Source organism: Nycticebus coucang, chromosome 4, assembly GCF_027406575.1.
Source record: "Nycticebus coucang isolate mNycCou1 chromosome 4, mNycCou1.pri, whole genome shotgun sequence".
NCBI classification, from domain to species: domain Eukaryota; kingdom Metazoa; phylum Chordata; class Mammalia; order Primates; family Lorisidae; genus Nycticebus; species Nycticebus coucang.
The window spans coordinates 102471676-102499568 of NC_069783.1; the positions used below are offsets into that span (position 1 = coordinate 102471676).

Consider the following 27893-nt stretch of genomic DNA (forward strand, 5'->3'; position numbering starts at 1 on the left):
ACCCTCCCAGTCGCCCCATTTCCTGCTTTAACCAGAGTCATGAGAAGTTAGAATCGGAAACGACCGTATGGAATCACGGTCCCCTTTCCTTGATTAGGGAAAGGGAGTGGCAGGGACTCTCCTGGAGATGGGGACACCGCGGCCGGCAGCGCTGGCCGGGAGCCCAGGCTCGGCCGCTACTCCCAGCGCCGCGTTCCCTTCGCACCCACACAGCCACCCTCCTCGCGAGGGCAGCGTCCACGGCACACGCCTCAACACCACTCTCCTCTGACGTCCGCCCGCTGAGCTCTGACGATCGCCCCCGCCGGCCGTCCTTATAAAGGGGACTTTTCCCAATACTCGGATCGATCGCCACCTAGCCCCGCGCAGCGCGCCTCCGCCGGCGCCCGCACCTGTCGACTCCGCGCGCTCCCAGGATCTTGGCCACGCTGGATCGGGACCCGCCCGGACCAGCCGCCCCGGGCCCCCGGCCCCCCGGCCCCCCGGCCCTGCCCCGCCGCACAGAACCCCTCACCCCGCCCTGCCCCGCTGCCCCTCGCACCGGCACCCCCGCGGCTCCGGGCGGCGGCCCGGGTCCGAGCGCTACCCCGCACTCGCGGCGACCACTCCAGGTAGGACCGGAGCGGGCAGTCCCGAGGCCCAGGCGCCCGAGCCCTCGGGGACCCTGTGCTTTCCCTGCCCAGGCGGTGTTAGAGGGGAGGGACACCGCGCCTTTTCCTCTCCCCGGGGATGCGCCGGCGGGTCAGCGGCGGTCGGGCACCGCGGACTCCCGGAGCGGGAACGCTTGCGGAGTCTGGGAGCAGGAGACGGGCAGAGGGGGCCAAGGAAGGACAGCTGGGGGCGAGGGGCGCGGGGCTGCTGCGGGGAAGAACTTGCTGGCTGGTTGCTCACAAAGGCAGAGGCCACCCAGCCGCGGGCGCACCTTTTCCTTCTCCGGATTCCGAGGGAGACGGAGGCTACTTCTTTCTCTGAGGTCTGATCAGCCACCTGCGTGCACCCATATCTGAGTTTCCCCCAGAAACTTGTGTGCGTGAATTGTGGTTCATCAAGTTACCGTGGCCACGAGAGAAAAAATTAAAAGAAAAAGCATTCCAGAAGGGGAAGGCTTTAGAATTTGGTGTCTGTCTTCTAAGAATCTCGCTTTGAATTCCCTTGCCCCTCTGCTACGTTTTTAGGACTCCTGCCTTGTGCTATATACTGTTAATGTGGGCTGGGGTTAAATGAAGGACCGTGGATGAGGAAGGTGAAAATCGAGGACCCGTTACACACACACAAAAAAGCATATTTAGCTGATGAGAAACTTGTTGAAAATGTGCAGTTGCTGTGTCTTTGTAATGGTTTTTCCTAAAGCTTTTTCCCCCAGATATTTTTACATCAGATTACTTTTGAAACTATTACCTAAAACTGTTGGAAAGGATGGACAGAAGAATGAACGCATGAAACAATATATTTTGGAATTTTCAGAGTAGTCCTTTCTGATACACTCCATTACTGAATAATTTTACAACAGGAACCCGTTTCCACCAAGCAAATGTAGCCATATTCTTTGTAAATGATTTATTGTCAGAGTTACTGAGTTAAGATATATGACAAGGTTAATTTTAAATTGAAAGAATTTAGTGAACACAAAAAGATTATGATTCCATTTGTTAAACTACATTCCCAGTTTCTTTTTTTTTTTTTCTGCTTCTTGAAAACGCAAAGCAATATAAAAGAAGTAGGGTAAGACAGTGGACACTTGTTGGTAACGACCAGTTTCACCTGCAATTTCAGTGTTAACATTTGTTCTCTAAGCAGTGCAGATCTCTCCGGAGCCAGCTGGTTCATTCCTGGCTGCCTGCGTCGGGTTTGTAATGCCTTACTGTATTTTCTTCAGAAGTCTTAATGAAATAGGCAGCTGTGGAAGAATCTGAAGATAAACAATGGCTTTCCACGTGGAAGGACTGATAGCTATCATCGTGTTCTACCTTCTGATATTGCTGGTTGGAATATGGGCTGCCTGGAGAACGAAAAACACTGGCAGCGCAGATGAGCGCAGCCAAGCCATAATAGTCGGCGGCCGAGACATTGGTTTGCTGGTTGGTGGATTCACTATGACAGGTAGGTGCAGGTGCCGTCTCCTCCTGCTGTCTGCCCTTGCTCGGCTTCTGTGAGTGTACACCAAGTGACCTCAGAGTGACGAAGCAAACCTTGCTCTTTGTCCTGTGGGGACTCTATATCTTCACTACTTATACATTCTTTAAATAATTTTGCATTGATTAAAAACTTAAAATGATGTCAACAACTTACTAGTAATTAAATGAAATGATTTTAAAATAAATCCATGGACTGAATATCAAGGAAACAAACCTGACCTCTGGGAGCTGTTGAGTGGAAGGAAACAGGATTTTAAAAGGTGGGTGAATGCAGAGATGTCTTAGCCTTACACGTTCAGTAACTATTAATCAATGTGATGGCTCATCTCGACCTGTCCATTAATACACACATAAAGTTGTGACTTCGAGTTGTCTTAAGTGATACATGAATACTAGCTAGTGATGGTTTTTAACCTGAATAAATAAATTTGGGACAATGCAACTCCAAACTCATGGCCCTGTTTTTAAGTCTCCCATTTGGTAACGAATTCCTTGTAGGAAATCAATCACTTTATGATTGTACAACACTAAAAAAGAGTTTTCCAGAAAGCTTGTTACAGAAGAAAGAAAGCTAGGGTGTGTCCTCCAGGGAATCCCGAGCCACCGTATGCAGCTTTCACTCCTTCCAATCTTTGTGTTATTGTTTCCACCCTGAGGTGGTTCTTTTTAAAGGATGATTTGTTTCTTTTATGTATTCCCCTTGGTCACTGAAAATAATTCTGAAAAACAACTGAAAATCATATCTTTAATCTTAGATACACTTTCACTGGCAACACATATTTCATTTCAGATTGTTACTAGGTTTTTAAACATTAGCAACGTAATTCATAACTAACAGGAACTCTGAGTGCTCATTGGAAAAATATCCCATTGGAATTTAAATCCAAATGATGTCCAGTTTTCATCTCAAGGTGCTACATAAAAATGATTCACTGTGTATATAAAATAGTTTACCAAACCAGTCTGGGGAGGGAGTATTCTGAATGCGTTGATATGGTCGTCTGAAACCTACAATGTTCTATACAGACTATAGATTTTTACCTTTCAGACATTCACTTTTTTATGTTTGTTTAGCTCTTTGTCAACTGAACATGTATTCATTTGGTTTTTATAAACAGCCAGAATCCCAGGGTAGCGTGAAGCTCTAGAGTTATGTGATTAACAAGGACCAGAGTTAGAACCAAACCCTGGCTTCAGGCAGCCATATGGGGCCCTCCATGCTGTGCCACAGGCAGCCCTAAACCTGCCTCACTTTCTTTCTTTATAAAGGTGCGTAGTTTGTAATAACTGTGGAAGGGTATACAGGAGCTGCTGTCTATCAAAGTATTTTGTGTATTACATGTCTTTCATCAGTCTAGTCTAATACTGTATTTAATATGGTCACAACGATAATATTTTAGAATGTATTTTTACTATTTAGAGTTGTTATTTTCAATACTAGAGGCTGTTGCAGTGTATAAAGAATATTTGAAGCTATTTCTTATAAAATGCTATCAATCTAATTCAGTTTTCAAAGCTTTTTTTTCTCTTTCTCAGAATTCAAAAGAACCTTGGTCAATATAATAATCTAATTAAAGGCTAACCTATAGTACCTAACCTTTTCTAATTCATTGATTTGTATATACAGTGGAATCTCTGTAAGTTGACCATCCAAGAAACAGTAACAAACTGGCCAACATATGGAGATGGGCAACATAAGGAACTAGGCCTACTGTGGTGACACGGACATGTGGTGCATGTTCAGCCTGTGAAAATTAGGTCAACTTAAGGAGGTGGTCAAGGTAGGGAGGGGGTCAACTATGGAGATTCTACTGTATTTTATAAAGAGCGGAGGTTGAAAATGTTGATGCTTTTCAAAATGAATATATCTTAAAAGAGTCCTTGTTCTTGCTCATGAATTTGACACAAAATACACAAATGAGGAGAGGAAATCTGCCATAAAAGGCATCAGATTAATTAAAAATGGAAGGATTTGTTCAATCATAATAAGTAATGACATCTGCACTTTTACATTATAATAGTTGCAATCATTCAGGCACCAATTTTCTTTTTGGACAAGGGACAAGAGACCTACGCAATGAAAAATGATCACTAATAAGCTTTGTGCTTGTAAGATCGTCAGACCATTTACTATATGCAGTGAAACGTTGCTGGTTTGTTGACAGTTCCAGTAACCTAGCAGGGAGATGAAGTCTTAGGTTCTATGCCTGTAAGAATTTATTTATTTTAGACCCTTATTAAATACCAAGTGTAAAAATGCTCTTTAAACATTTTAGAAGGGGCCAGGCACAGTGGCTCATGCCTATAATCTTAGCACTCTGGAAGGCCGCGGCAGGTGAACTGCTCGACGCAGGTGAACTGCTTGAGCCCAGGAGTTCAAGATCAGCCTGAGCAAGAATGAGACCCTGTCTCTACCAAAAATAGAAAAACCAGCTGGGTGCACGACTGTACTCCCACATACTCAGGAGGCTGAGTCAGGAGGATTGCTCAAGCCCAAGGCTTTGAGGTTGCTGGGAGCCTTGATGTCACAGCACTCTACCCAGGGTGATAGAGTGAGACTCTGTCTCAAAACAAAAAAAAAATTTAATGAGCTTAGGATGAGAAAAACAAAGGATGATATTTGCTGTTTGTTAACACCTGGTGTAAAAGGAACTGTGAGGGTGGGAGTAGTTGTTAAATATGCACTTGTCTACTTCAAGGTTTTGTGTATAAACTTTCCATTTAAGTGTACTTAAAATTCCTATACAGGAACGTCTTTTTATATTAGTCTTTCAAAAATTACTATTAACCCTAATATACTCCGTCTTCTTTCCTGTGTTGGATTAAAAGCCGGATAAGAATGATGCCCCATGATCATATCAATGTACACAACTATGATTTAATAAAAAAAAAGAAAAAGAAAAAAGCCAGATAAATGCTGGCATAAACACAATAAAGACACTTGTCTTAAATAGTTTTCTATGCATATTATTTTATTTACTTGCATTCTAACCATGAGATTTTAGAGATTCTCCACAGTTAAATTTTATTCCCAGCAGGACAATACTGCCTAGAATTCAATCTCAAACTGTGATCCTCATAATTTTACACAAATTCTACATAGGGATCATTTTAAATATTTTTAACTACAAGGTACCTTTAAAAGGGTATAAATTTCAAAGTGCTTAGTGCTCTTTAGGATACATTTAAGATTTCCTATTCTTCTGAGTGCTAGGCTAGAGGCTGGGTACTTGTAGGGGGGCTGTAAACGCACTTTAAGGCACCGTGGAGTAGAAGTGTCATCTCTCTCCTTCTTTTACTCTTCTAACAATTTAAGGTAATAAGTATAAGTTCGTTGCGATGCAGATTAGATTAGCCAGATGCTGTGTCCTCAGAGTGTTTAAGCAAGGACTGTTAATGGGAAGCACCCTGCACACATGCAAATGCACACACCCGCCTACGTGCAGGCACATGCACACACACACACGCCACTCCTTGAGGGCAAGCCACGATAAATGTAAAAAAGATCAATATAATTAAAATGGAAAGGGCTTTAAATGGGGACAGTGGGTTCTGTACATAGAATTATTGAGAATAGAAATATTCATATGACATATTGTGTATGAACTCAGATTTATTATATGTGATATCACTAGAAAGTTCGATGACCAAATGCATTTAGAAAACATCCAGGGTACCCTGTCCGGTAGAAATGGAATGTGAATCACAAATGTGACATTAAATTTTCTATGAAGCCTCATTTAAAACCAAAAAGAAATAGGTGAATTAATTTTAACAATACTAATGTTATTTATTTAACTCAATACATTAAAAATGCTTCTATTTTTACAGGTGATCAATATAAAAAATACGTTGGAAATCTATGTGGATTTTATGCTCCTAGAACATCTCAATTCACACCAGCCACATTCCAGGCACATGATCAGGTGGTCGGTAACCACCAGTGCCTGGTGGCCACAGGGTTGGACCACCAGTAGGATGGTGTTACATCTCCACTTTTCATTCTATTTCAGCCACCTGGGTCGGAGGAGGGTATATCAATGGCACAGCTGAAGCAGTTTATGTACCAGATTATGGTTTGGCCTGGGCACAGGCACCAATTGGATACTCTCTTAGTCTGATTTTAGGTAAGTGAAAGTATAAATCTCAGTGACTTACTCAGTAAAAGGTAAAGAATAGGAGTATAAATAAACTAGAATAGAAAATCAAATGATGGGAATAGCTATCGTGGAAAAAACATCACCCAGAAATCTCTAAGGTAGCAGTTGCTAGAAACTGGTAAATGGAAGAACACCATTGGATCTCTTGATTTTGGAGTAAGTAAAAATAAATAAATAAAATTTAAGAATAAATAAAACTTAAAAATAAATAAATAATTCCTGTAATCCCGTGGCTATGAGCACAGTGACTTTCTTAACATAATCATGTTTTATTTCTTTCAAAAAATTGTATGAATATATCATTAAAAATGAATCAACTTGAATTGTACCTGAGTTTCTTTTTATAAATCAAACTAGTAAAAGGTTGAAAATATTATGTAAGAGAGTTCCTCGTGCACTCAATGTGCTTTTATTGGCTCTTGTGCTCATTCAAAATGTCTAAAGGCTATAGTGGGTGGTAGGAAGGTATCAAGATGTTTTAGTGAGTACTGTGCTGGCCCAGGCTTTTTAATTCATATGCCTCAATTACATCATCCAGTTGTCTTTGGGCACCTAACGGTGTTAAATATGCTAATGAACTAAATATTGCTGGGTACTTGTACAAACAGGATATTTCAGATTGGTTTGTTAATACAGTATAGATGTTCTTAAAACATCATTTCGTTTGAGAAATCATAGTATAATAAAAGGTTGGCATAGACTATTGTATTACAAGTTTTTAAAATTTTCTCATAAACACTTGTTTGATTTCTTTTAGGTGGTCTGTTCTTTGCAAAACCTATGCGTTCCAAGGGGTATGTGACCATGTTAGACCCATTTCAGCAGATCTATGGAAAACGTATGGGTGGGCTCCTATTTATCCCTGCACTAATGGGAGAAATGTTCTGGGCTGCAGCAATTTTCTCGGCACTGGGTAAGGACCAACTAAGTGTTACTTAAGATGGTTGCATCTCTCAGCTGAACATCAGATACACAAACTTACTTTCATCAGCCTGGATTTTTATTCAACCATATTAAAACCACATTTCTAGTCATAAAAGCTTAACAGAAATTCTCTATTTGCTTACCATGTGGCTGAAGAGGTTAAATAAAGCCTCAGTTGCATTTCTTAAACTTGAATTACATCATTAGAGTGATAACGTGGGTTATCTTATGATGTAATAATGGTCAAGAGTTGCTTTTATTCACATATGATTCTGAACAAAGCATAATTGTGTGTATCTGAGAAGTTCAATTTATTTAAAAAGCATTTTCAAATCAAGGGTTCATGAGCCTATGGTCAGGAAGAACACTAATATATATTCTTGGTACTGAATACATGTAAGTCAGTGGTTTAGATCTTAATTTATTCTAATAAATCTCCTTTCTGTAAACTGAGATCTTTTTACCTCCCACTGTTTTCTTTCTAATAACTGCTGTGTTAATTGATGTAAAAGTAAATACAAAGATACTTCAACTTTTCAAATAACAGTCTCACATGCTATGTTTAAAGCATTAATATTGTGAGAGATCTTGGGATTTAAATACAATGTGTCTAATTAAAAACAAATATAAAACTCAGTATGAGTCTCAATAGTGGAGAACATTCCTAGAGAGATGAGATTTCACCAGCACTGTGCTGATGGAACAGGTAAGTAAGTCACACAGCAAAACTACCAAACTTGAAATAGTTAAAAAAAATTGGTATTTTAAAAAGCACAATGGTATGGATTATTAGCAGAAAAATTAAGCATGGCCCACAACAAGGATTTCCCCTCTAGTTTACATGTCTTCTTAGTAACTCAGGTAAGAAGGTGTCCTTCCTTCTATCATCTCCACATGGCAGCTAGACAGAATCTTCTAAGTTCAAAACTCATCAGGTCCCTTTCCTGCTCAGAACCAGACTTTTTAATAGGGCTCCTAAGTACGACCCCGGCCTTGATGGTCTCCTGTCCTAGTTCCACCTCCTTCCCCCGTATCCCCTGCCCTCTTCCGTCTGCCCGAACTGTGGTCTTCTCCTGCCACTTACACTTTGCCAGCCCAGGAGCCTGAGCTGTGGACTCATCTCCGTTCTTCCCTCCTCTCCATCTGCCTGGCCACCCACAGTGTCCTTCAGGTCTTCACACAGATGGCACGTCCTCAGAGCAGTCCTGCTGAGCTTTCGGGTCCCTGTCCTAAGGGCTTCCTTAGGCGCCTAGAGTTCCCTTCTCATTGGATTTATCATTGTGTCTGATTATTTACCTGTTTACCTATTTCATGCCCAATTTCAAATCTACAAAATGGATTAGAAGTTCTTAAAAGCAGGATTTGTGTCTTATTAACAGTTACCTGGTATAATCTTATCACAAACAAATGAAGAAATGAATGAATCCTATATGGCTAAACTTTCTTCAAAAGAGAAAAAGAATAACAACGTTGCTTTTTTTTTCTCCTCAATGTAATTGCCTCACATTATAAAGTACTAGGTTGTAGATACTTTGGGGGATCCAGAAACTGAACTTGGACTCTTTAAGATCTAATTTACTACCGAGATCAGTTAATGCCACCCAGAAACTCTCATTGATCCTTGGATTCCCAGGCCACTTATAAGTCTTAGGAAGCAAGATATTTCTGTGAGATTATGGGAGATCTTTAACTGCAGTCCCTGCTTTTTGATCCACGGGAAATCTAAACCATCCTACTGATGTGTTAGAAGTTCACAACCTTCCTCAGTGAGCCACGTCAATTTTTGGCATCTGGGCATGTGGATATATAACTCTTTTATCTTTTTTTTTTTTTTTTGACAAATGGAAGTACAAGGAAGTGGTCAGAATAAGAGTAAGACAGAGTAAATTTCCTCCTTCTGTGTTATATATTCTAGACTACAGTCTTATCTTCTGACTTCAGTATTATCCTTGTATGTGACCTCTGTAATACCAAATCTTATTTTATACTCCCTTTTACTGCTTTCTCTCTCGAACTCCCATATAATCTTCATATATACAACTTTATATTATTTTGTTGGTCCCCAACTGTAAAACAAATGGAGCTACTTGATGTGGAAAAGAAGAGAAATTGATAGTTATAAAATATAGTAACAACTGTGGACAGTGTTGCACTTCCAATGCTGGATTGCTGCACTTACACTCTAATGGAATTAGATGTAAAAATACTCCTCCCTTCCCACCCGCTCTCATTAGCCGTGAAGTCATAGGAGTTTAGACACCAGAAAAAAATAGTTTAAAGAAAAAATTGGTTTTTAAAAATTGGTTTTGTAGTATCAAAAAGGAGTGGACTGAATATCTAACAAAATACAAAATGTTCATTCTTACTGAATAAGGGTAAATTTATATGGCAGAGACCTAAAGAGAGGATAGAATTAGTAAGCTATGCTCAGCACCCATAGCTCTGTGAGTAGGGTGCCAGCCACATCATCGAAGCTGGCAGGTTTGAGCCCAGCCCAGGCCTGCTAAACAATGACAATTGCAACCAAAAATAGCTGGGCGTTGTGGCAGGCACCTGTAGTCCCAGCTACTTGGGAGGCTGAGGCAAGAGAATTGCTTGAGCCCAAGAGTTTGAGGTTTCTGTGAGCTGTGATGCCATGGCACTCTACTGAGGGTGACATAGCAAGACTCTGTCTCATTAAAAAAAAAAAAAGAATTAGTAAGCTAATGTTTCTACAGTATTTTGGAAAGCATAGAACATAGTACCTGAACTCTGAACTATGTTACAACTAGTTATATATGAGTGTGTGTGTGTCTCTATGTGTGTGTGTTTCAATATAGAGTCATGTATCCCTTAATGACAGCTATGTGTTCTGAAAAACCTGCCATTAGACGATTTCATCTTTGTAGGACCATCATAGAGTGTACTTACACAAACCCAAGTGGTACAGCCTAATATACACCTAGGCTACAAACTTATACAGCATATTACTGCCCTGAATACCATGGGTAATTGTTAACACATGGCTGTGACGATAGGAATATTTCACTTCTATTATAATCTTGTGGGAATACATGTATATGGAGTCCGTCACTGAAGGTAATGTTATTATGCCAGGCAAGACTACATAGGTAAAATATGTTATCGTCTGTGTTTCTGTACACTCTCACAAACTCTTTCAAACAGTGCATTTGAAAACATTACTGCCATTGCTTGGAATTCATAGTGTGTATTTTTAAATCAATACCTATATTTTCATCATAAATAACACTTGGACACAATTCAAAGTTGGTGTCTATTAAAAATAACTTGGCATACTTAACAGTTTACAAGTATAATATCTATTACCAACCTTACTGTGAATGTGCATAGTTCCCCCACTGAAAGGTGGGGGGGAAAACATCTTAAACAATTTTCCTGGTATAAATGGACATCTTCTTAACTTTTGAAAGAAATGTCTATTTATACTTACATAAGCTCAAATTCAGTGGATTTTCATAACTTTATTTATGATGTATTTATTTTTATAGCTTCCTAAGCAGACTAATACAGGGTGGACATAAAGCTCATGTGCAATTTAATATCATTGAACATAGTAAATTGCACACAAACTTTATGGACACCCTGTATTTCACAGCAGCTCAGGGAGTATAACTTTGTTTCACTTGCTGTAATTGATTTAATTAATCAGAAACGTTTTAGAGAGAAATTTATCATATTCTCAATAGTAATAAAGGAGTGGTTGACATCTCCAAATTCACTGAGTTACAATCAGATGACAGCATCTATGAAGACCAAAAAAGCTTTAGGGTCTCAGTCCAGCAGTCTTTCTTTTATAATCGAGCTTTTCATGATTCATGGGATATAACTTAGAAATGTTCAATGTAGTGGAGAACGACATTGAAAGAAGAATGACAGGGATGCAAATGAAGGTTCCACATGTAAAGTAAATGATTTCAGGGAAAGAAACAGCTTTTAAATTATGCAACAATAACTCAGTTATATGAAGCAACTTACAATTGACCTCTTTCCTTTGTCTCCATCCTCCAACTCCTTACTAGATTTTTCCCTTGATTTTTGCTTGAAAATGTTATTACCATAGCAAAAGCATTCAAAATTTCTTTAAAATATTTTGCATTAATACTTTAGATCAAAATATCTTATATTGCTCTTTCTGATAATGGGTTTTCATCCCTCCACATAAGTAAGTTAGCAAAGCACTAATTTCTTTTTTTTTTTTTTCTATTTTTTTGTAGAGACAGAGTCTCACTGTACCGCCCTTGGTAGAGTGCCGTGGCGTCACACGGCTCACAGCAACCTCTAAGTCTTGGGCTTACGCGATTCTCTTGCCTCAGCTTCCCGAGCAGCTGGGACTACAGGCGCCCGCCACAACGCCCGGCTATTTTTTGGTTGCAGTTTGGCCGGGGCTGGGTTTGAACCCACCACCCTCGGTATATGGGGCCGGCGCCCTACTCACTGAGCCACAGGCGCCGCCCGAGCAAAGCACTAATTTCAAAAAGCAAGGACAGATAGATAGATAGTTCACTCAAGTGATTAGGATCTGAAAATTTTGGCCAGGCAGGGGCTCATGCCAGTAATGTTAACATTCTGGGAGGCTGAGGGAGGTGGATTGCTTGAGCTCAGGAATTTGAGACCAGCTTGAGCAAGAGTGAGACCCTATCTCTACCCAAAATAGAAAAACTAGCCAGGCATTGTGGACTAGCCAGGCGTGTAGTCTTAGCTATTCAGGAGACCGAGGATAGAGGCTTGCCTGAGTCCAAGCGATTGAGGTTGCTATGAACTCTGATGATGTCACAGCATGCTACTCGGGGGGACAGAGTGAGACTCTGTCTCAAAAAACAGAAAAAATACCAAAATTTCAATATGAAAATTCACTTCGGCTATTATTGGCCAATAGTTTTCAAATGATGCAGGGGGAAATATCAGCTACGACGGGACTTTCAGTATGTTCTTGCACAGAAACCAGAATCCCTCTGGGCGCCCTGACCACAGCTCCCTTGCTTGTCTCTTTCAGGAGCCACCATCAGCGTGATCATCGATGTGGATGTGCGTGCTTCTGTCATCGTCTCTGCGCTCATCGCCACCCTGTACACCCTAGTGGGTGGGCTCTACTCCGTGGCCTACACAGATGTCGTCCAGCTCTTTTGCATTTTCGTAGGACTGGTAAGGGGGGTCACGCAAAGCTTTGACTTCATTCTTTTCTGTAAAAGATAAGGTGGTATTTTGTACTAACCCAGCAAAAATTAGTAGACATTTTTCTCTTCTACCATGAGTAATACACAAGAAATCGCGTCCTATAATAACATTTTAAATTTCTCTGTGAATTGGTTAGATAAAAAACTCTAGTCATTTTGTTAGATTTTGACCAAAAAGTGTGCTCTCAGATTTATTGTTAGAAAGGTCTAGCTCTTCCTTTTCTTCATGCCTAGATTTATATGTGATCTTCTTTGAGTATTGAAGGCAACACTTTCCACAAAGTTAACAAAATGTGAATTTTGGTGGTAGCCTGTGCAGTCTCTTATGCTCCCCTGTGCCAGTTTGGTTAACCATCAGGCTGCTTATAGAAATCATCCCATTGAAAAACCGTGGATTTCAAATATTAATCATCACTATTTTGGAGTTTAAAAAACAAAGAACAAAGAAAAGGTTTAATTATATAAGGACACTAGAAAGATTATCTATTGCTTTTATGTTGTCTTAGGTAAAATGTGCTAGGTACTTACGAGGCATGAGTCTTATTAGTATTCCATTAAATGCACCTTCGTGTTCGTTGAACACATTTTAGTCAATGTTGATTCTTCACAAACGCACGTGAAGATTACACTCATGCATATACTAACATCCAAAATCTAACATTAATCTTCTTAAACACGGAGATTACACTCATGCATATACTAACATCCAAAATCTAAGAAGCAGCAAAAGGAGAATAAAGAAAATGTTGTGTCCACTCTGTTCTAGGGCGGTTGTGGATTCACACACATTCTCTCTTCTTACACACATGGTCTCAATGTAGGTCTCGGGGGGTCAATGCCCTCGACCAGAGGCGGTGGACAGATCAGTGAGCACTGCAGGTCGTGACTCTTCTTCCCAAGAATAGTCAAAGAACCTTTGGTTCTCCTCATTTTCCTTTACTTTTTCTTCTAATGGAAAGATTTTTGCTCTATTTTAGTATCCAAACCCCAACCTGAACACACCTATCTCCTTGTCTAATCTTGGAAGCTAAGCAGAGCTGAGCTCTTGGATGGGAAAAAGGAAAGATGAAAAAGGAATCTCAAGTTCCACCTCTTTCTTTAAACTTTGTATTATCTTTAATAACATCCTAGGACTATAATTAGATTCACATTTTAACTGTAGATGTGCATATGCAAGGACGATGATAATATTTCCTCCTTTCTTCTAGACATTTTAATTAATTTTAATTGAATTTGTTGTTTAATTGAATATTTAATTTGACCAAGGACTTCCACTCTTTTATCTTTAAAGTACTAAAGTCAGGTCAACAGTACTAAAATTTTTCTTTTTCCTTAGCATCATTATAAACTTCCAGAAATGAAACGGAGAACACAGAAATAAATTTCTCTCAGAACATTGGAAGCTAGGTTAGTTTGGACATGACAGGTCTGGTAACTGAGTATTCTAAGAAACACAGGCCCAGGTGATGAATCTATTTTTGATGATATATGTGATTTCTCATTGGTTTGTATGAGACCATAGCTTAAAATATACAGGGACATAAATCAAGTGTGCAAGTGTAAAGATGTTATGGCAAATATGTTAGAATGGTGTTCTCTGACAAAAAAGTAGCAAAATTGATAAAGGGTGACATTCTGTTGGTTAGTAGTGAAGACCTTATCAAATTAGCTGAATAGATGGGTCATTATGAAAGTTTTGAGATACACAAAAAATCAAATTGTAAAATCCCGGCAGATGGAAGCAAGCAAAGCCCTCCCAGCCACACCAATAAGCCAAGCAAGTTGAAACTTACTTGGATAAATCAGAAAGGATGCTGTTGACTGTGTTTTCGGAAGTGAAATGATGGACCATGAGACAGTGTGTCTCAAAACTTTGGTAGTAACCTAAGTAGAAGACATAACATGCTTGTTTCCCAGGCTTTAATTGCTATATATTATACATAATTACTTACAGCTTGAACCATCTTCTTTTCTTAATTTCCCTAATTCTGTTGACTTTCTCCTAATCGCCAGAACTCTAAAACTGTAATCTTGAGGTCCCTCTGTTGGTTTTCACTCTCTGCCCTCTCCTTCTTATCATGGAGGAGTTGTGGCTCTCTCTTCATAAACCTTTTTAGTACTGGTATCTTACCATTCCCAGTGTCACTGCTGTGCTTCAGGCCTTCCTCCCGTAGTACGGGGAACACCTGCTGCTCTCCCTGACTCCTCTCTGCCTCACTGTCTACCTCTACGGGCTAAAAATTCAGAAGAAATGCAACTGAAATCTTTGTTAAGACTCAAAAGAAACTTCTCTAGCTCCCAGTTACCTGCAAAATAAAATGCAAATTCCTTAGCTTGCAATTCTATGTTCTCTCCACACATCTATCTTTATCCTTCCCATTGCCCTAAGCCACTCTCATGCCAGCAAACCCTATCACCCAATAGATGTGGGTGCAATTACATGTGCCCACAAACACTACACACACCCCATACACATACACACACACACGCGCGCGTGCGCGCGCACCCACATACACAGGGCTCTACGCTTTGCCTTGCTCCATCCAGGGGTGGGAAACCTGAGGACTTCTGATTTCAAAATTGTTCTTTTATAACCATCAAAGGAGGTAAGAAAACCTTCATCATTCTCTGCTGCACCCCTTTTGTTGGAAGAATTTATTATATAAAATTTGGATTGAGTCAAAAGGCTGCACTTAAGTACCAGGAAGGCCTCATGTTTCCTTAGGGGTGCAGATTCCCCACCCTGGGCCTAAGGCTTGTATCACTTCACACACATTTCTCAATCTTTTCTAGCCACTACAATGGATAGATTTTTTTTCCCCCTAATTCAGTTAATATATAAAAAGTATGTGTGTGTGTCAGTATATAGATGTGTGTGTCTGTGTGTGTATATATATTTGGCATCCAGACAGATATTGATATGTGTACAATGTGTATCTGTCTGGATGTCAAATGTCAAGTTTCCTTCCCAGAGGTTTCTTATAATTGCTTCTATAGTTTATATTATATGGTATAGTTAAGCACAGAAGTAAACAGTGTGTTATTTTAGTTTTTCTAAATTAATATGTAATGGTGTCCCAAAGAGAACCTGGTTTGAGCTCCTTCTCTGATGGATGAAGAGGAACTACTAAGCTCTGTAGCCCAGGAGGTGCAGAAACCTTGCATACATCAGACAATTAAAGGGAGCCAATGTCACTTCCTTTCACAGTGGATCAGTGTTCCCTTTGCACTGTTACACCCTGCAGTCACAGACATTGGATTCACTGCTGTGCATGCAAAATACCAGAAGCCCTGGCTGGGAACCATTGAGTCAGATGACGTCTACATTTGGCTCGATAGTTTTCTGTTGTTGGTAAGTAATGCTCTTATCTGAGGAATGTGATGTAATGGTTCCAAAAATAAAATGCATTTCCAAGATTTTCATATTTATGCTAATAATGATGATTTCTGTCCTGGGAGGGTGGAGTCATCCTAACTTTGTGGCTGATAGTGTCGAGGTGGAGAGGAACGAGGCCCAAGGGGCAGCATGCTGGCGTTACATGTGCTGTGACCACTTGCCTGGCATGACACGAGTCTGGGAATACCAGGCCACCTCTCAGGGATCTCCCACAGTCTGAAAGCCAAGCCACCTAAAAGTTCTACTTGATGTTTTTAATTAAGGCATGAAAGCCAATGTGTTCTGAAATAAGTAACTCATTCAGTCTTGAACTACAGAGTAAATGAATTAGTGGTGCCACAGGCCCTAAGTGCGTAAAATGCATTGGGAAGGGAGGTGTCACTCGGGAAAGCTACCAAGAGAGAAGCTCTTGAGAGCCAGAGGCAGCCTGAAAACACACAAGACTGTGGGGCAAGGAAGATGTGGAAGAAATAAGGGTGGACCGCAGATTGAAAAGAGTGGAACACCAGGGAAAACCAACTAAATTTGACAACTTTGCTAATTAGAAAGGTTTCGTGTGAAAATAACACATTGTATTTGATTTCCACGTGAAAATAACACATTGTATTTGATTTCCACTTAAGAAATCAGATACTTTTTATATCAACATTAAGGGAAAATTGGTTATGTTTGTTTTCTCTTTGAGGGTTGATGGTATTTTATGACTTTGTGTTTATGGCACTTTGCTAAATTTTAACATTACCTCAACACTCAAAGTAAGTGTGCCTTTCCCAGTAAAAATCACTTTCTAGTAAGGAAGCAGGAGAATTGGGGGAGGAAATATATTTACATTAGTGGATTGGAGGGGTTTTTTTCCCTTAAGGATTGTTAAGAAATACTTTGGCTTTCATTTTTCTGGAATGGTTTATAATTACAAATTGAAAGAATAAGAAGGTATGTGTACATGTCATTACTCCTGCTAATTTTGTTCATGGTTACAATGAGTAGATAATGGAACTTGAAAAATTTCGGCCATTTGTTTGATAATTGCAGCATTGTCTGAGTTAAGGATTGATATAGAACTTAAAGCCTTAAAGTCCTTTTCCTCGCATTACACTTTAGTCCCCCGACTACTTGTGCTTGATGTAAGACATTCTATCTGGTGATTGCTAAATTCTCTCCAGCCCTGAAAATTATGTGATAAAGTCAAATTCATGATTCAAATTGTAAAACAAGTTGAGATGCAATAATATATGTTGAATGAATGAATGAACTACAGAAATAAGCCTCAAAACGTTTTCTCAATGGTCTCTGATATTCCAGTTTTTTCTCAAATGACTTGAAAAGTCCTGCTCATGACACTAAGTAACTCCCAGTCTAAGTCAGAACCTGCCATCTCTCCCTCTATTAGCCTATATTAAGCTGACCACATTCCTCACCTGACCCAAATGAGCGTCCCCATGGTCTTCCTGATGGCAGCCTGCTTACCTTGTACTCCCCCAAGCTCACTCTCCAGACTGCCCCGTGTTTTAGCCAGTTGGAGCTGCTACAATAAAGGACCATAAGCTGGGTCATATAAACAGTAGATTGTTTTTTTTTTTTTTTTTTTTTGGTGGTTCTGGAAGCTGTAAACCCATCAGGTCATCAGTATGGTCAGGTTCACCAGTATGGGCTCTGGTGAAAGCCCTCTTCCAGACTGCAGACTGCTAACTTCTCATTTTATCCTCACATGATGGAAAGAGGCAAAAGAGCTCTCTGGTTTCTTCTAAAAAAGGCACTAATCCTGTCATGAGGGTTCAACCCTCATGAGCTGATTACCTCCCAGAAGGCCTTACCTCTGAATACCACTACATCAGGATTAGGATTTCAATATATGAATTTTGGGAAGAGACATTCAGTCATTGCCCCATAAGACCTTCTGTTTGTAAAGGAAGGTCAGATTTTACCTTATTAGAAAACCTCTCGCGACCTAAATGCCCAGGGTGGTGAGTATGAATCTTATGATGTATCAATTCATGTAATTCATTACCACAGATGGTGGCAATGATCTATTGATTAAAAGGTTACACAATGAAAGGAAAAGAATATAGACTTGAGGAATGGGACTTTGAATTTTAAATTTCATCTGCAAGCTTTGTTTTTTTTTTTACTTTTAAACATATATGGCTTTTATAAGTAATTGTTCAAGAATCCGTATGTGATAGGCACTCTGCTTGGCACAGGTGTGACAAGATAGCCACCCCAGAAGTCAGAGTCCCGTGGAGAGGCAGGCAACTGTAGAAACCTCAGTACATTGTGATACTTACTTTGAGCTCATTCATCAGTTCATCTGTTTACATAATAAATATTTATTGAATATGGACTCTGTTACAGACATAGTAGGACAGTAACCCAGGTGAAAGCATTTTTCTATCTTTCTTTCTAACCATAGCCACATACCCTGACCTCTAATCACACCAAATACCCAGTGGTCTCATAGCTACCTAAGGGTTGTGTTTTTTTCTTTTTTCTCCCATTAGTTCCTCTCTCTGGCACTCTTCTTCCTCCTCCCTCTCCCCATACCGTCTCAATGATCAGGGACCAAAACAATATCATTTCTGTAGGTTTTCCTGATCACCATGCAGCTGCCCTTCCTCCCTCCCAAGGCCTTCCCTCTTGCCCCAAATAATTGTTTTTCATTTTTGTTCCCATACAACCTCTTTAGATCATGTCACAGGTTCCATTATTGTCCAAATCTTTGATTGTATATCCTCAATAAGAAACTTGAGCACACCCCCATGTAGGTATGTGTACCTATCAATTATATGTGTTATACTAACATGTGACATAAATCTTTTATGATGAATTCTAGACTTTTAGTATACCCCTCGTTATATTAACTAAGAAAAGAAGAGAGAAGATATAAGAAAATAATTTGTTATCTGTTCCTTTATTGGGGGGATAGCAGGCAGGGTCTCACTCTGTTGCCTGGAACAGAAAGTGTACTGGGGTCATCACAGCTCACCACAACTTCAAAATCCTGGGCTCAGCTGATCCTCCTTCCTCCTGTCTCAGCCTCCCAAATAGCTGGAACTACAGGTGCCCAGGTGCCACAACTGGCTACTTTTTTGTTTTTATTTTTTTGTAGAAGCAGGAATCTCACTATTGTCCAGGCTGGTCTTGAACTCCTCACCTCAAGTGATCCTCCTGATCTGGCTTTCCTAATACACAGGCATGAGCCACTGTGCCTGACCCAAAATCATATTTAAAACATATATAACATTTAGACATAAGGTATGAATGAGAATAAACAGAAGAGTTGTAATATTTTCTTTGATCCCCACTGTATTGCCTTGATCACTCTGCACACCCCACTCTGGAGAACACCAAAGTACAATGACTTTGGTGACAGGGCGAGGGCCAGGCCTCATTCGTTCTTGTGTCTTTACAACTATTACATTGCCTGGCACATGATTGGAGTCTTTAAATATTTACTGGCATGTATCAATTTAGATCAGTCTACACACTTTCATAAACTTAATCATTTTTTAGAATATTTTATGATGCTTAGAAACTCCAGATAAGAATAAATTTAAGGCTTCTGGGTAGTTTTAATGAAAATTTAAGGCTTTTGGATAGTTTTTGATGTAAATTAATGTAAATTAAATTCCAAGGCAAGTGGATCACCTAAACTCAGGAATTTGAGACCAGCCTGAGTGAGATTGAGACCCCATCTCTACTAAAAAAAAAAAAAAAAAAAACTAGCTGCACATTGTTGCAGGTGCCTGTAGTCCTAGCTACTCGAGAGGCTGAGGCAAGAGGATCACTTGAGCCCAAGAGTTTGAGGTTGCTGTAAGCTATGATGCTATGGCACTCTACCCAGGGTAGCAGAGTGAGACTCTGTCTCAAAAATGTACGAAAAGAAAAGCCAGGAAAGGAGTAGCAAATAAACAACATACACTTATTTTCATAGTTCTGAAGGCTAGAAATTCCCAGATCAAGGCACTGTTAGAATTCAGGGTCTAGTGAGGACTCGTTCCTCATAGAAGGTGTCTTCTTGCTGTGTCCTCACAGAGCAGATGGGGAAACAAGCTCCCTCGGGCATCGTCTATAAGTCACTAATACCATTCAAGAGGGCTATACCCTCAAGACCTCATCATCCCCAGAGTTGCCCATCTAATACCTGATACCATCACCTTGGGGACTAGAATTTCAATGTATTAATTTGGAGGGGACATAAACTTCCAACTACAGTAAATAGAATGATAGCTATTCCAGATCTATGGCAGGTAGAACATTTTCTATTTCTCAAATCCTTACTTAAGACTACTGTAAATGTGTTTGTAATAAACCTCTTTAAAAAAAAAAACAAAATGTGATTGATATTCCTTGCCCTGCGTTTACTCTGAGTGCTGTGGTTTCCATGCAGATGATGGGTGGAATTCCATGGCAAGCCTACTTCCAGAGGGTCCTCTCTTCATCCTCGGCCACCTACGCACAGGTGCTGTCCTTCCTGGCTGCTTTCGGATGCCTGGTGATGGCTCTTCCAGCCATACTCATCGGGGCTGTTGGGGCATCGACAGGTAAACTTCTTGTAGCTACACCACAGATGCCACGTGGTCGATCGGTCCCCATCCACCTGCATCCCTGCCCTACTTCCCTCTCACCCCTTTGAGTGAATTTTTCTCATCATGTTCCCCCATACACCTTTGTTCTAACATTCAGCAAACTGTATTATAATTCACTCATCTCCTATTAACTGCTCTCTCCAGTGATAAAACACCCCCTCCCAGTTTTGGCACATCTATGCATTGTTGATATTCTCCTTTCAGCAGTGAGTCTCAACCAAGGTGCACATGGACATCATCTGGGGGAGAGTGGGAACTCTTAAAAATACCTATTTCTAACCCACTTTATTTTAATAACTGAAGATAAAGCCACATACCAGTTTTCTTTTAATCCCCTTTGGTGAGGCCAAGTGCAGCCAGAGTTGAGAACCACTGACTTACCTGTCATCATCATGACCAGCTGAGGGCCACATTCAACTTGAGGCTCCTGCTTTACGTTTTCTGTAGTTTTCTAACTGAGAGTTTGCTTTTTTGGAGAAGTCAGTCAATAAGTGTGTAGGTTAAAATAAACTAAGAACGAAAACTAAATTACTTAGAAAATCGTTTACTCAAAACTAGGGGGAAAATTATGAAATGTGTATCTCCCTGTTAACGTCTATGTGGAACATTTTAAACATCTCACCTTTAATTTGATTGAATGTATTAATTACCTGACTCATGTGTTCCCTTGCCATCTAACTTCCAGAAGCATTCAGTGAAATGTATCATTAACTCAACATTCAAAGGAGTCTTTAGGATAGAGATAATTTAAAAGATTAGAGAGAACGTTCACCTTCACTCTTTTGTTAAAAAGATCCAACTTGATGTTCACAGGGTGACTTTGAGTTTCTATTAGTAGAGCTATTTATTGGACTATTATTTATTTAACGTTTAAGAGAACAGTCATGGTTCATAATGCACACTCTCCATTCCAGTTGTTCAATGTAAAAAGATTAAAAAGTGACTGGCAAAAGCAGTATGGAGTGTTTTCCTTTGAGGAGAATAATATCATTTATTTTGCAGGCAGAAATATATCTGGACGTTGTTTTGTGTGTGGGTGTGTGTGTTATAGGTTACCAGACTCATATGGCCCATTTTTTTCCTTGGACTAGGTATGCTTGGTTATTGTTTCTGTTTTAATAACAGCTCAGTCATGGCTATAAAATTAGCTTCATCGAAGCATGATTTTGATGCCAATTTTGATGGAAAATGGCGGAGAAAAAAATGGTAGGATCCACAAAAAAAAAAAAAAAGAAGTAGGATCCAAAGGAAACCATTCCTACTTGGTCATGTAATCATGCTATTAAAGAAGTTCAGCAAATACAAAATAAACTATGCTGATGTACCTGTAAAGGTTCTACTGCATCTTTAAACATGCTGTTACTGAAGAGTAAAAAACTAAAGATTAGGGCAGCACCTGTTGCTCAAAGGAGTAGGGCGCCGGCCCCATATACTGGAGGTGGCGAGTTCAAACCCAGCCCTGGCCAAAAAAAACTAAAGATTATTCAAAGACAAGTTGTCGTTTTAAGTCCTGTTACCTTATCACAAAAACCTCAGAACAATTTCAGGCTATGACTGTACTTTTTATTTAATAAGAAGGGACTGTCCTTAATCTAGTGAAGTTCTATGCAAGATGGAATTAGTTGGGAGAAATAAAATGCATACAGGAGTCTAAGGGTTGAGCATAGCTCCACTGATGTCTTTCTCTCTTTACATATGGATAACTGAGCCCTAGGAAGAAACAGTGAGTATCCCGTCACATTTGCACATGGCTGAAGGAAAGCTCTATGATTCAGTTTAAAAGCAAGGTAACAACCATTATTGCAGACAAGGAATAAATATCTCACCACCACAATCTGCAGAGGTGTTGTGAATTTGACTGACTGCAACCAATACTCACTATGAGTCAGAACATAGGAGACATTTTCACTGGACCAGGCCGTGGACTTTCTGCCTAAGTGGACTAACATAACATGATTCTGAGTTTATTTCAAAACTATCTCGTAGATAAGATGACCCCAGATGGATAAAGAACATGTGGCTCGTTGGTTGTTATGATTGTTGTTTCTATTCAACAGACTGGAACCAGACTACATATCGGCTTCCAGATCCCAAGAGTGACGAAAAAGCAGACATGATTTTACCAATTGTTCTGCACTATCTCTGCCCAGTGTATATTTCTTTCTTTGGCCTTGGTGCAGTTTCTGCTGCTGTTATGTCATCGGCAGATTCTTCCATCTTGTCGGCAAGTTCAATGTTTGCTCGGAACATCTACCAACTTTCCTTCAGGCAAAATGTAAGAACAGTTATTTTTAGCTTGTATTTATTGTTGCTGCTGCTGCCGCCGTCATATATGTTTGTATATACACACAGTGTTGTGTATTTACTAACATTCTCTGTTAAAACCTGACCCTCCTTAGCTTAAGCATACAAGGTTAAATAACGAATTATTTATCTGCCGTAAGCAGATGTCGTCTATACATGTCATCACTCATGTTAATAATGAAGGAAACAGATCAATATAACTATTTCCCAAGAGGTACAGTAGTAATTGATATAATTGAAACTTCTTTTCTGTCTGATAAAAGAGTAATGAAACCTAAAATATCTCAGCAAAACTTTTAATCTAATTAAATACACTAGGAGATGGTAAAACCATGGTGGAAGCAGGAAATGGAAAGCTATTTTACACGTGTCTGTGTAACATCTGGACTGTTCTTCTCTTGAACTTCCAAATCCGAAATAGCCTCTCAATTCGATTTTCCTTATTGAATCAAGTTGTTGCAAAACAGCATGCTGTTGTGGTCCCTCGCAACCAAGAGTCCCTTTCCACCTTCCTGCCTGATTAAAGCTTTGCCTCTCTCTAGTTTTTTTAGGTCAGAGTTAACAAAACGTTCCCAGTGACTTGTTTGTTTGTTTGAGTTTTTTGTGTTTGTTTGTTTAGTTTTTTATCAAGGGATCCCTTTAGACAAGCCCTTTTCAAGGGCACCAGAAGGTGGTTAGCCTTAAAGATGGTAGCACTCCTGTGAAGTGGAGAGGTAGGGATGGTCTGGGCTCTCTCCAGGAATGTACCTGAATATGTAAAATTAGTGAAATCCTCCCTTGTTTTACTATCCTCTATGATACCACATTAGCTCAGCCTTCCTCACCCTCCCCTGGAGCACTCAGAGAAAGGCTTAGATGGGCTGTGCTTCACACTAAGGCACACAGAAACCCCTTCCAAAGGTCCACCTACAAAGCCACCTAGATTTTTTTTTGCTTCAGGTGCCTTCATTTAGATTAGATTTGCCCACTGATTGAGCCATTTGAACCAGGGGAATGCGTTAGACCAGTTTTAAAGTCCAAAATGTATTTCATCCTTGGCCTACAGGAGCCAACACATTGTGTGGAAAACTGACCTTGTGGCAATTTCTTCTAGGCATCCGACAGAGAAATCGTTTGGGTGATGCGGATCACAGTGCTTGTGTTTGGAGCATCTGCAACAGCCATGGCCTTACTGACAAAGACTGTGTATGGCCTGTGGTACCTCAGCTCTGACCTCGTGTACATCATCATCTTCCCCCAGCTGCTGTGCGTGCTGTTTGTCAAGGGAACCAACACCTATGGGGCCATGGCAGGCTATGTTTCTGGCCTTTTCCTGAGAATTACTGGAGGGGAGCCATACCTGTCCCTGCAGCCCCTGATCTTCTACCCTGGATACTACCCTGATAAGAACGGTATCTATAACCAGAGATTCCCGTTTAAAACTCTTGCCATGGTGACCTCATTCCTAGCCAACATTTGCATCTCTTATCTAGCCAAATACCTGTTTGAAAGCGGAAGGTTGCCACCCAAATTAGATGTATTCGATGCTGTTGTTGCAAGGCACAGTGAAGAAAACATGGATAAGACAATCCTGGTCAGAAATGAAAATATTAAGTTAGATGAACTTGCACCTGTGAAGCCTCGACAGAGCATAACTCTGAGCTCCACTTTTACCAACAAAGAGGCCTTGCTTGACATCGATTCCAGTCCAGAAGGGTCTGGGACTGAAGATAATCTGCAATGACCCCCATCTCAGTCAGATGCTGCTTTCTCAGAGTGCTGTAATAGGGTAGTCCTGGAAAGATGGTTTGCAACTTACAAAAATATATTAAAAGTATAAACAATGGTCAGAAGGACAAAAATTCATATAAAGTCCAACTATAAAAATACAAACCAGTCTAAAAAGAGGCACCTATGAAAACAACAATACCTTTTCTCATCCATAATAGATGTTGATCCTAGATAGTTTTGTTAGGTATAAAACTGAATGAAGCCCCACTCAGAGAACAGAGGGCCAAACAGAGTATTTATCTTTATTACAAAAAAGAAAGATATGAAAGAGCTTAAGACAAAAGTCTTGATAGAAACATGGTTTGCTAATGCAGTGGTGGGTCTAGTTTGATTTGTGCACTGAAGCTCTGAAGAATAACTCACCGTCACTCCAAAGAATGGTGCAATGAATTAACCAGCTGATTCTTCTTTTATGTTCTGAGCTACAACATTTGCTGAATATATAATCTGTTATTCCTTTAGTCATGGCATATAATATTATGAGCCAAGGCAAAACAAACACACAAGAAATACTGTATACTGGCATCGCTTTCTGTGCAAGGTTATAGGAAAATGGAGCCAATCTTTGTTAAGGAGCACTAGGCTGCTTGTTTATGTCTCTAACAACTGTATGCGTAGAGGGTAGTAGCTGGAGCTACTGGAGAAAAATCATTGGGCAACCTTCAAGCAATAAATAAGGCAGAAATAAATAATTTTGTTATTTATTCACTATTTATTATTTATTAAATAATAAATAATTAGAAGTAGGAGAAACAGTGAAATTTTATTTTCATCTGAAGTATTTAAAGTTTTGCCTCATGTTAAAAAAAGTAATATCTCTGTTTTTAAATTAGTATTATAAATGATATTGAGCCTTTAATGTGAGACAAAAGGATAAATTAGCATGTATTTCATTGAATATTTATTACCAGGGATGCTTCCATGTCACCCCCTGACAGTAATAAAATTTAAAAACAAAAATAAAAAAACTCATGTTTGGAGATATATTAACGAGGATGATTTACCATGAAGGGATCTACTCTGTGGCACTTTTTCACTTATGCTAGCTTTAGGGACTGGACAAATTACCATTATGAAAAGTATATAGTGAATTTTAAAATATGGAAGAAAGCAGAAAGTAAAAATAAGTTCTAAAGGAAAGAAGCCATCAATTGTAGCATCTGATGTCTACATAACTTCTATTTTATTGGTCAGTAAATATTATTTTGCTCTTTTTCTGGAGTTAAAAAATATATTTGTATATGTAACGGTTTGTATTTAATACAGAATTTCAAATGCTCTCCCACCAGTCACACATCATAGAGACAATAGGAGCTGTGTCTACAAAATCAAAGTGTATGGACAAGCTGAAGATCATTTGGGAATTTAATCCCAATAAAGAAAGCCAATTTGAACTGTCAAAGCTAAAGTGATTTTTCCAGAATTTTTTTTATATTCTAACTCAATTTTTCAAAATTAAGTATAAAAAAAGTTTTGACTTTTTCATAAGTTTTAATTGCTGTCTCAAAGCATCAAATATTTCCTCCATGAAATTGTTTTTAAAAACTATCCACAAATTAAAATTCCAGGGTAGTTTTTAAAAGATGAAATTAAATAATTTTGCATGTTTTAATGTCTTCTGTGTTGCATACTTCATCAAAACATGACAGTGAATGTTTCATTTCATTCAAAATCTTTACCTTATGTCATATACACCTAAATAAAAAAATAATTCTGTTTAGTCACCTGGTTTGCCCAGAATCTATTCAGTGCCTTGTGGAGTACTTGGAAAGAGTTTATTTTTGGAAGCAGTAAGGATGAGAGTCTCAGATTCTCAGAGATGGGTTGAGGAAAGAGTCAAGTACAGAAAATTTATTAAAGAAAGACCACAGAGATCAAAACCTTTGACAAGTGAAAGTAACTAAATTAATAGAGACTGAGGTTCCCAGGAAACAGGATGTTCCAGGTGCACCCTGCCATCCAGCACTCTTCCTGAATGAGGACTTCCCTCTGTTCCATCAGCATAAGCTTTTGTCTCAACCTATTGAAGCACTGTGCATTATGAAACACATCACTCGTACTACAATAGACTACAAGAGGAAGGATCATTTTTTTACGATATTATATTTTACGATTGTGGTGAGCAACAATTGTCCAAAGAAACCACCCTTAAATCCAGTGAAAAAGAATAAGTATTAATAGTAAACATTTCTTCCATTCCATTCATTTTCTAACAAGAGATACAGGAAAAAAAGTTTGCCCTGTCCAAAATATTACAATTAGACAACATAAATAATTCTACCTACTTTCAAATGAAATATATTAAAAATAAGTTTATTATTAAATACACAAGTAAATGTGCTATTAGCAAGATGATTTAAAAAAAATTCAGATCAAAAGGAGTGAAACAATGATCACAAGATTTTATTTATGGAAATTTACATCTGTGTGTAAATTTCTCCCCAATTTCCAAGGAAGACATCCAGCTGTGAAATGGAGAAGAGGATGCTTTATGTCCATCACCAGCTCTTTTTGACATCGTGAGTAATGCAGCCGACTTTGTAGCCAGCTTCACCCAGTCAAACTGATTTCCCAAACCTATCCTCAGTTAAAATAAAACAACAGAAACATAGACACTGGCTATATTAATCATGGGAGGAAATATCTGTGGATAAAGCATTAAAATAAAACATTTTATTTTCATACTTTTAATATCATTGTAACATGTTTCTTGGGTAATTTAAATGTTTTTGTTCTCATAGACTATTCAAAACATCAGGCATGCATCTGGACTGCAACACCAAGCTTTCAAACACTCAGTGTCAAAATCCGACTTCATTGCTACACTTATTAGTGATGAATTTTATGTGAATATTTAATGAATGTAAGTTTGAAATAGTGACGCTAATATAAAAGTTATTGGCTTTTTTATTTGGAAATGATTAATTACCATTATATTTTAAACATAAATTATGAATTTCATTTTTTAGCCTTCATGAAAGTTTACTCTGGTATAATGTATAACATTGTGAGTTTGCTATAGTGGATAATTTATTGTCAGTTTGTTACTGAACAGACAGACACATATAGTGGTTCTAAAACATATATTTTTGTCTGTCAAAATATTATATAAAATTATGCTTAAAAGAAGTAGATTTGCAACTATATGTGTAAATGTTTTAAATGTAATGGTATTGTATTAAATTGTGCTGGTGCAATTTAGGATATCATTGTCTAGGTCTGGCTTTTGGGGGCCCTTCCTTAAAATAAATATATATGGTGCTTCAAGGGAATTATGCAATGAAATCACAATAAACCATCTCATTACTGGAGGATATGCAAATGCCCAGCAGTAATGTTACATTTTTTTTTTTTTTTTTTTGTAGAGACAGAGTCTCACTTTATGGCCCTCGGTAGAGTGCCGTGGCCTCACACAGCTCACA

General features: G+C 39.1%; 1 protein-coding gene across 2 annotated transcripts; it reads left to right on the top strand.

Annotated features, from left to right (window-relative positions):
* SLC5A7 (solute carrier family 5 member 7) lies at positions 1-27731 on the top strand. 2 transcript variants are annotated; one of them, XM_053588518.1, is made up of 9 exons: positions 1-611; positions 1877-2100; positions 6149-6262; positions 7053-7208; positions 12234-12382; positions 15623-15766; positions 20199-20352; positions 22455-22672; positions 23795-27731. In XM_053588518.1, exons 2-9 carry the CDS (start codon positions 1923-1925, stop codon positions 24422-24424), a joined length of 1743 nt encoding a protein of 580 aa, XP_053444493.1. In that variant the 5' UTR covers positions 1-611; positions 1877-1922; the 3' UTR covers positions 24425-27731. The 2 variants fall into 2 exon arrangements, with proteins under 2 accessions (XP_053444493.1, XP_053444495.1); XM_053588520.1 differs by lacking the exons at positions 1-611; positions 1877-2100 and adding an exon at positions 3787-3916.
* Positions 27732-27893: the final 162 nt, after the last annotated feature.

Coding starts and splice junctions, on each gene's coding strand:
- SLC5A7 (XM_053588518.1), top strand. CDS start 1,923: ATGGCTTTCCACGTGGAAGGACTGATAGCTATCATCGTGTTCTACCTT. Junction 6,263..7,052: donor CTCTCTTAGTCTGATTTTAG/GTAAGTGAAAGT, acceptor GATTTCTTTTAG/GTGGTCTGTTCTTTGCAAAA. Junction 20,353..22,454: donor GGCTGTTGGGGCATCGACAG/GTAAACTTCTTG, acceptor TCTATTCAACAG/ACTGGAACCAGACTACATAT.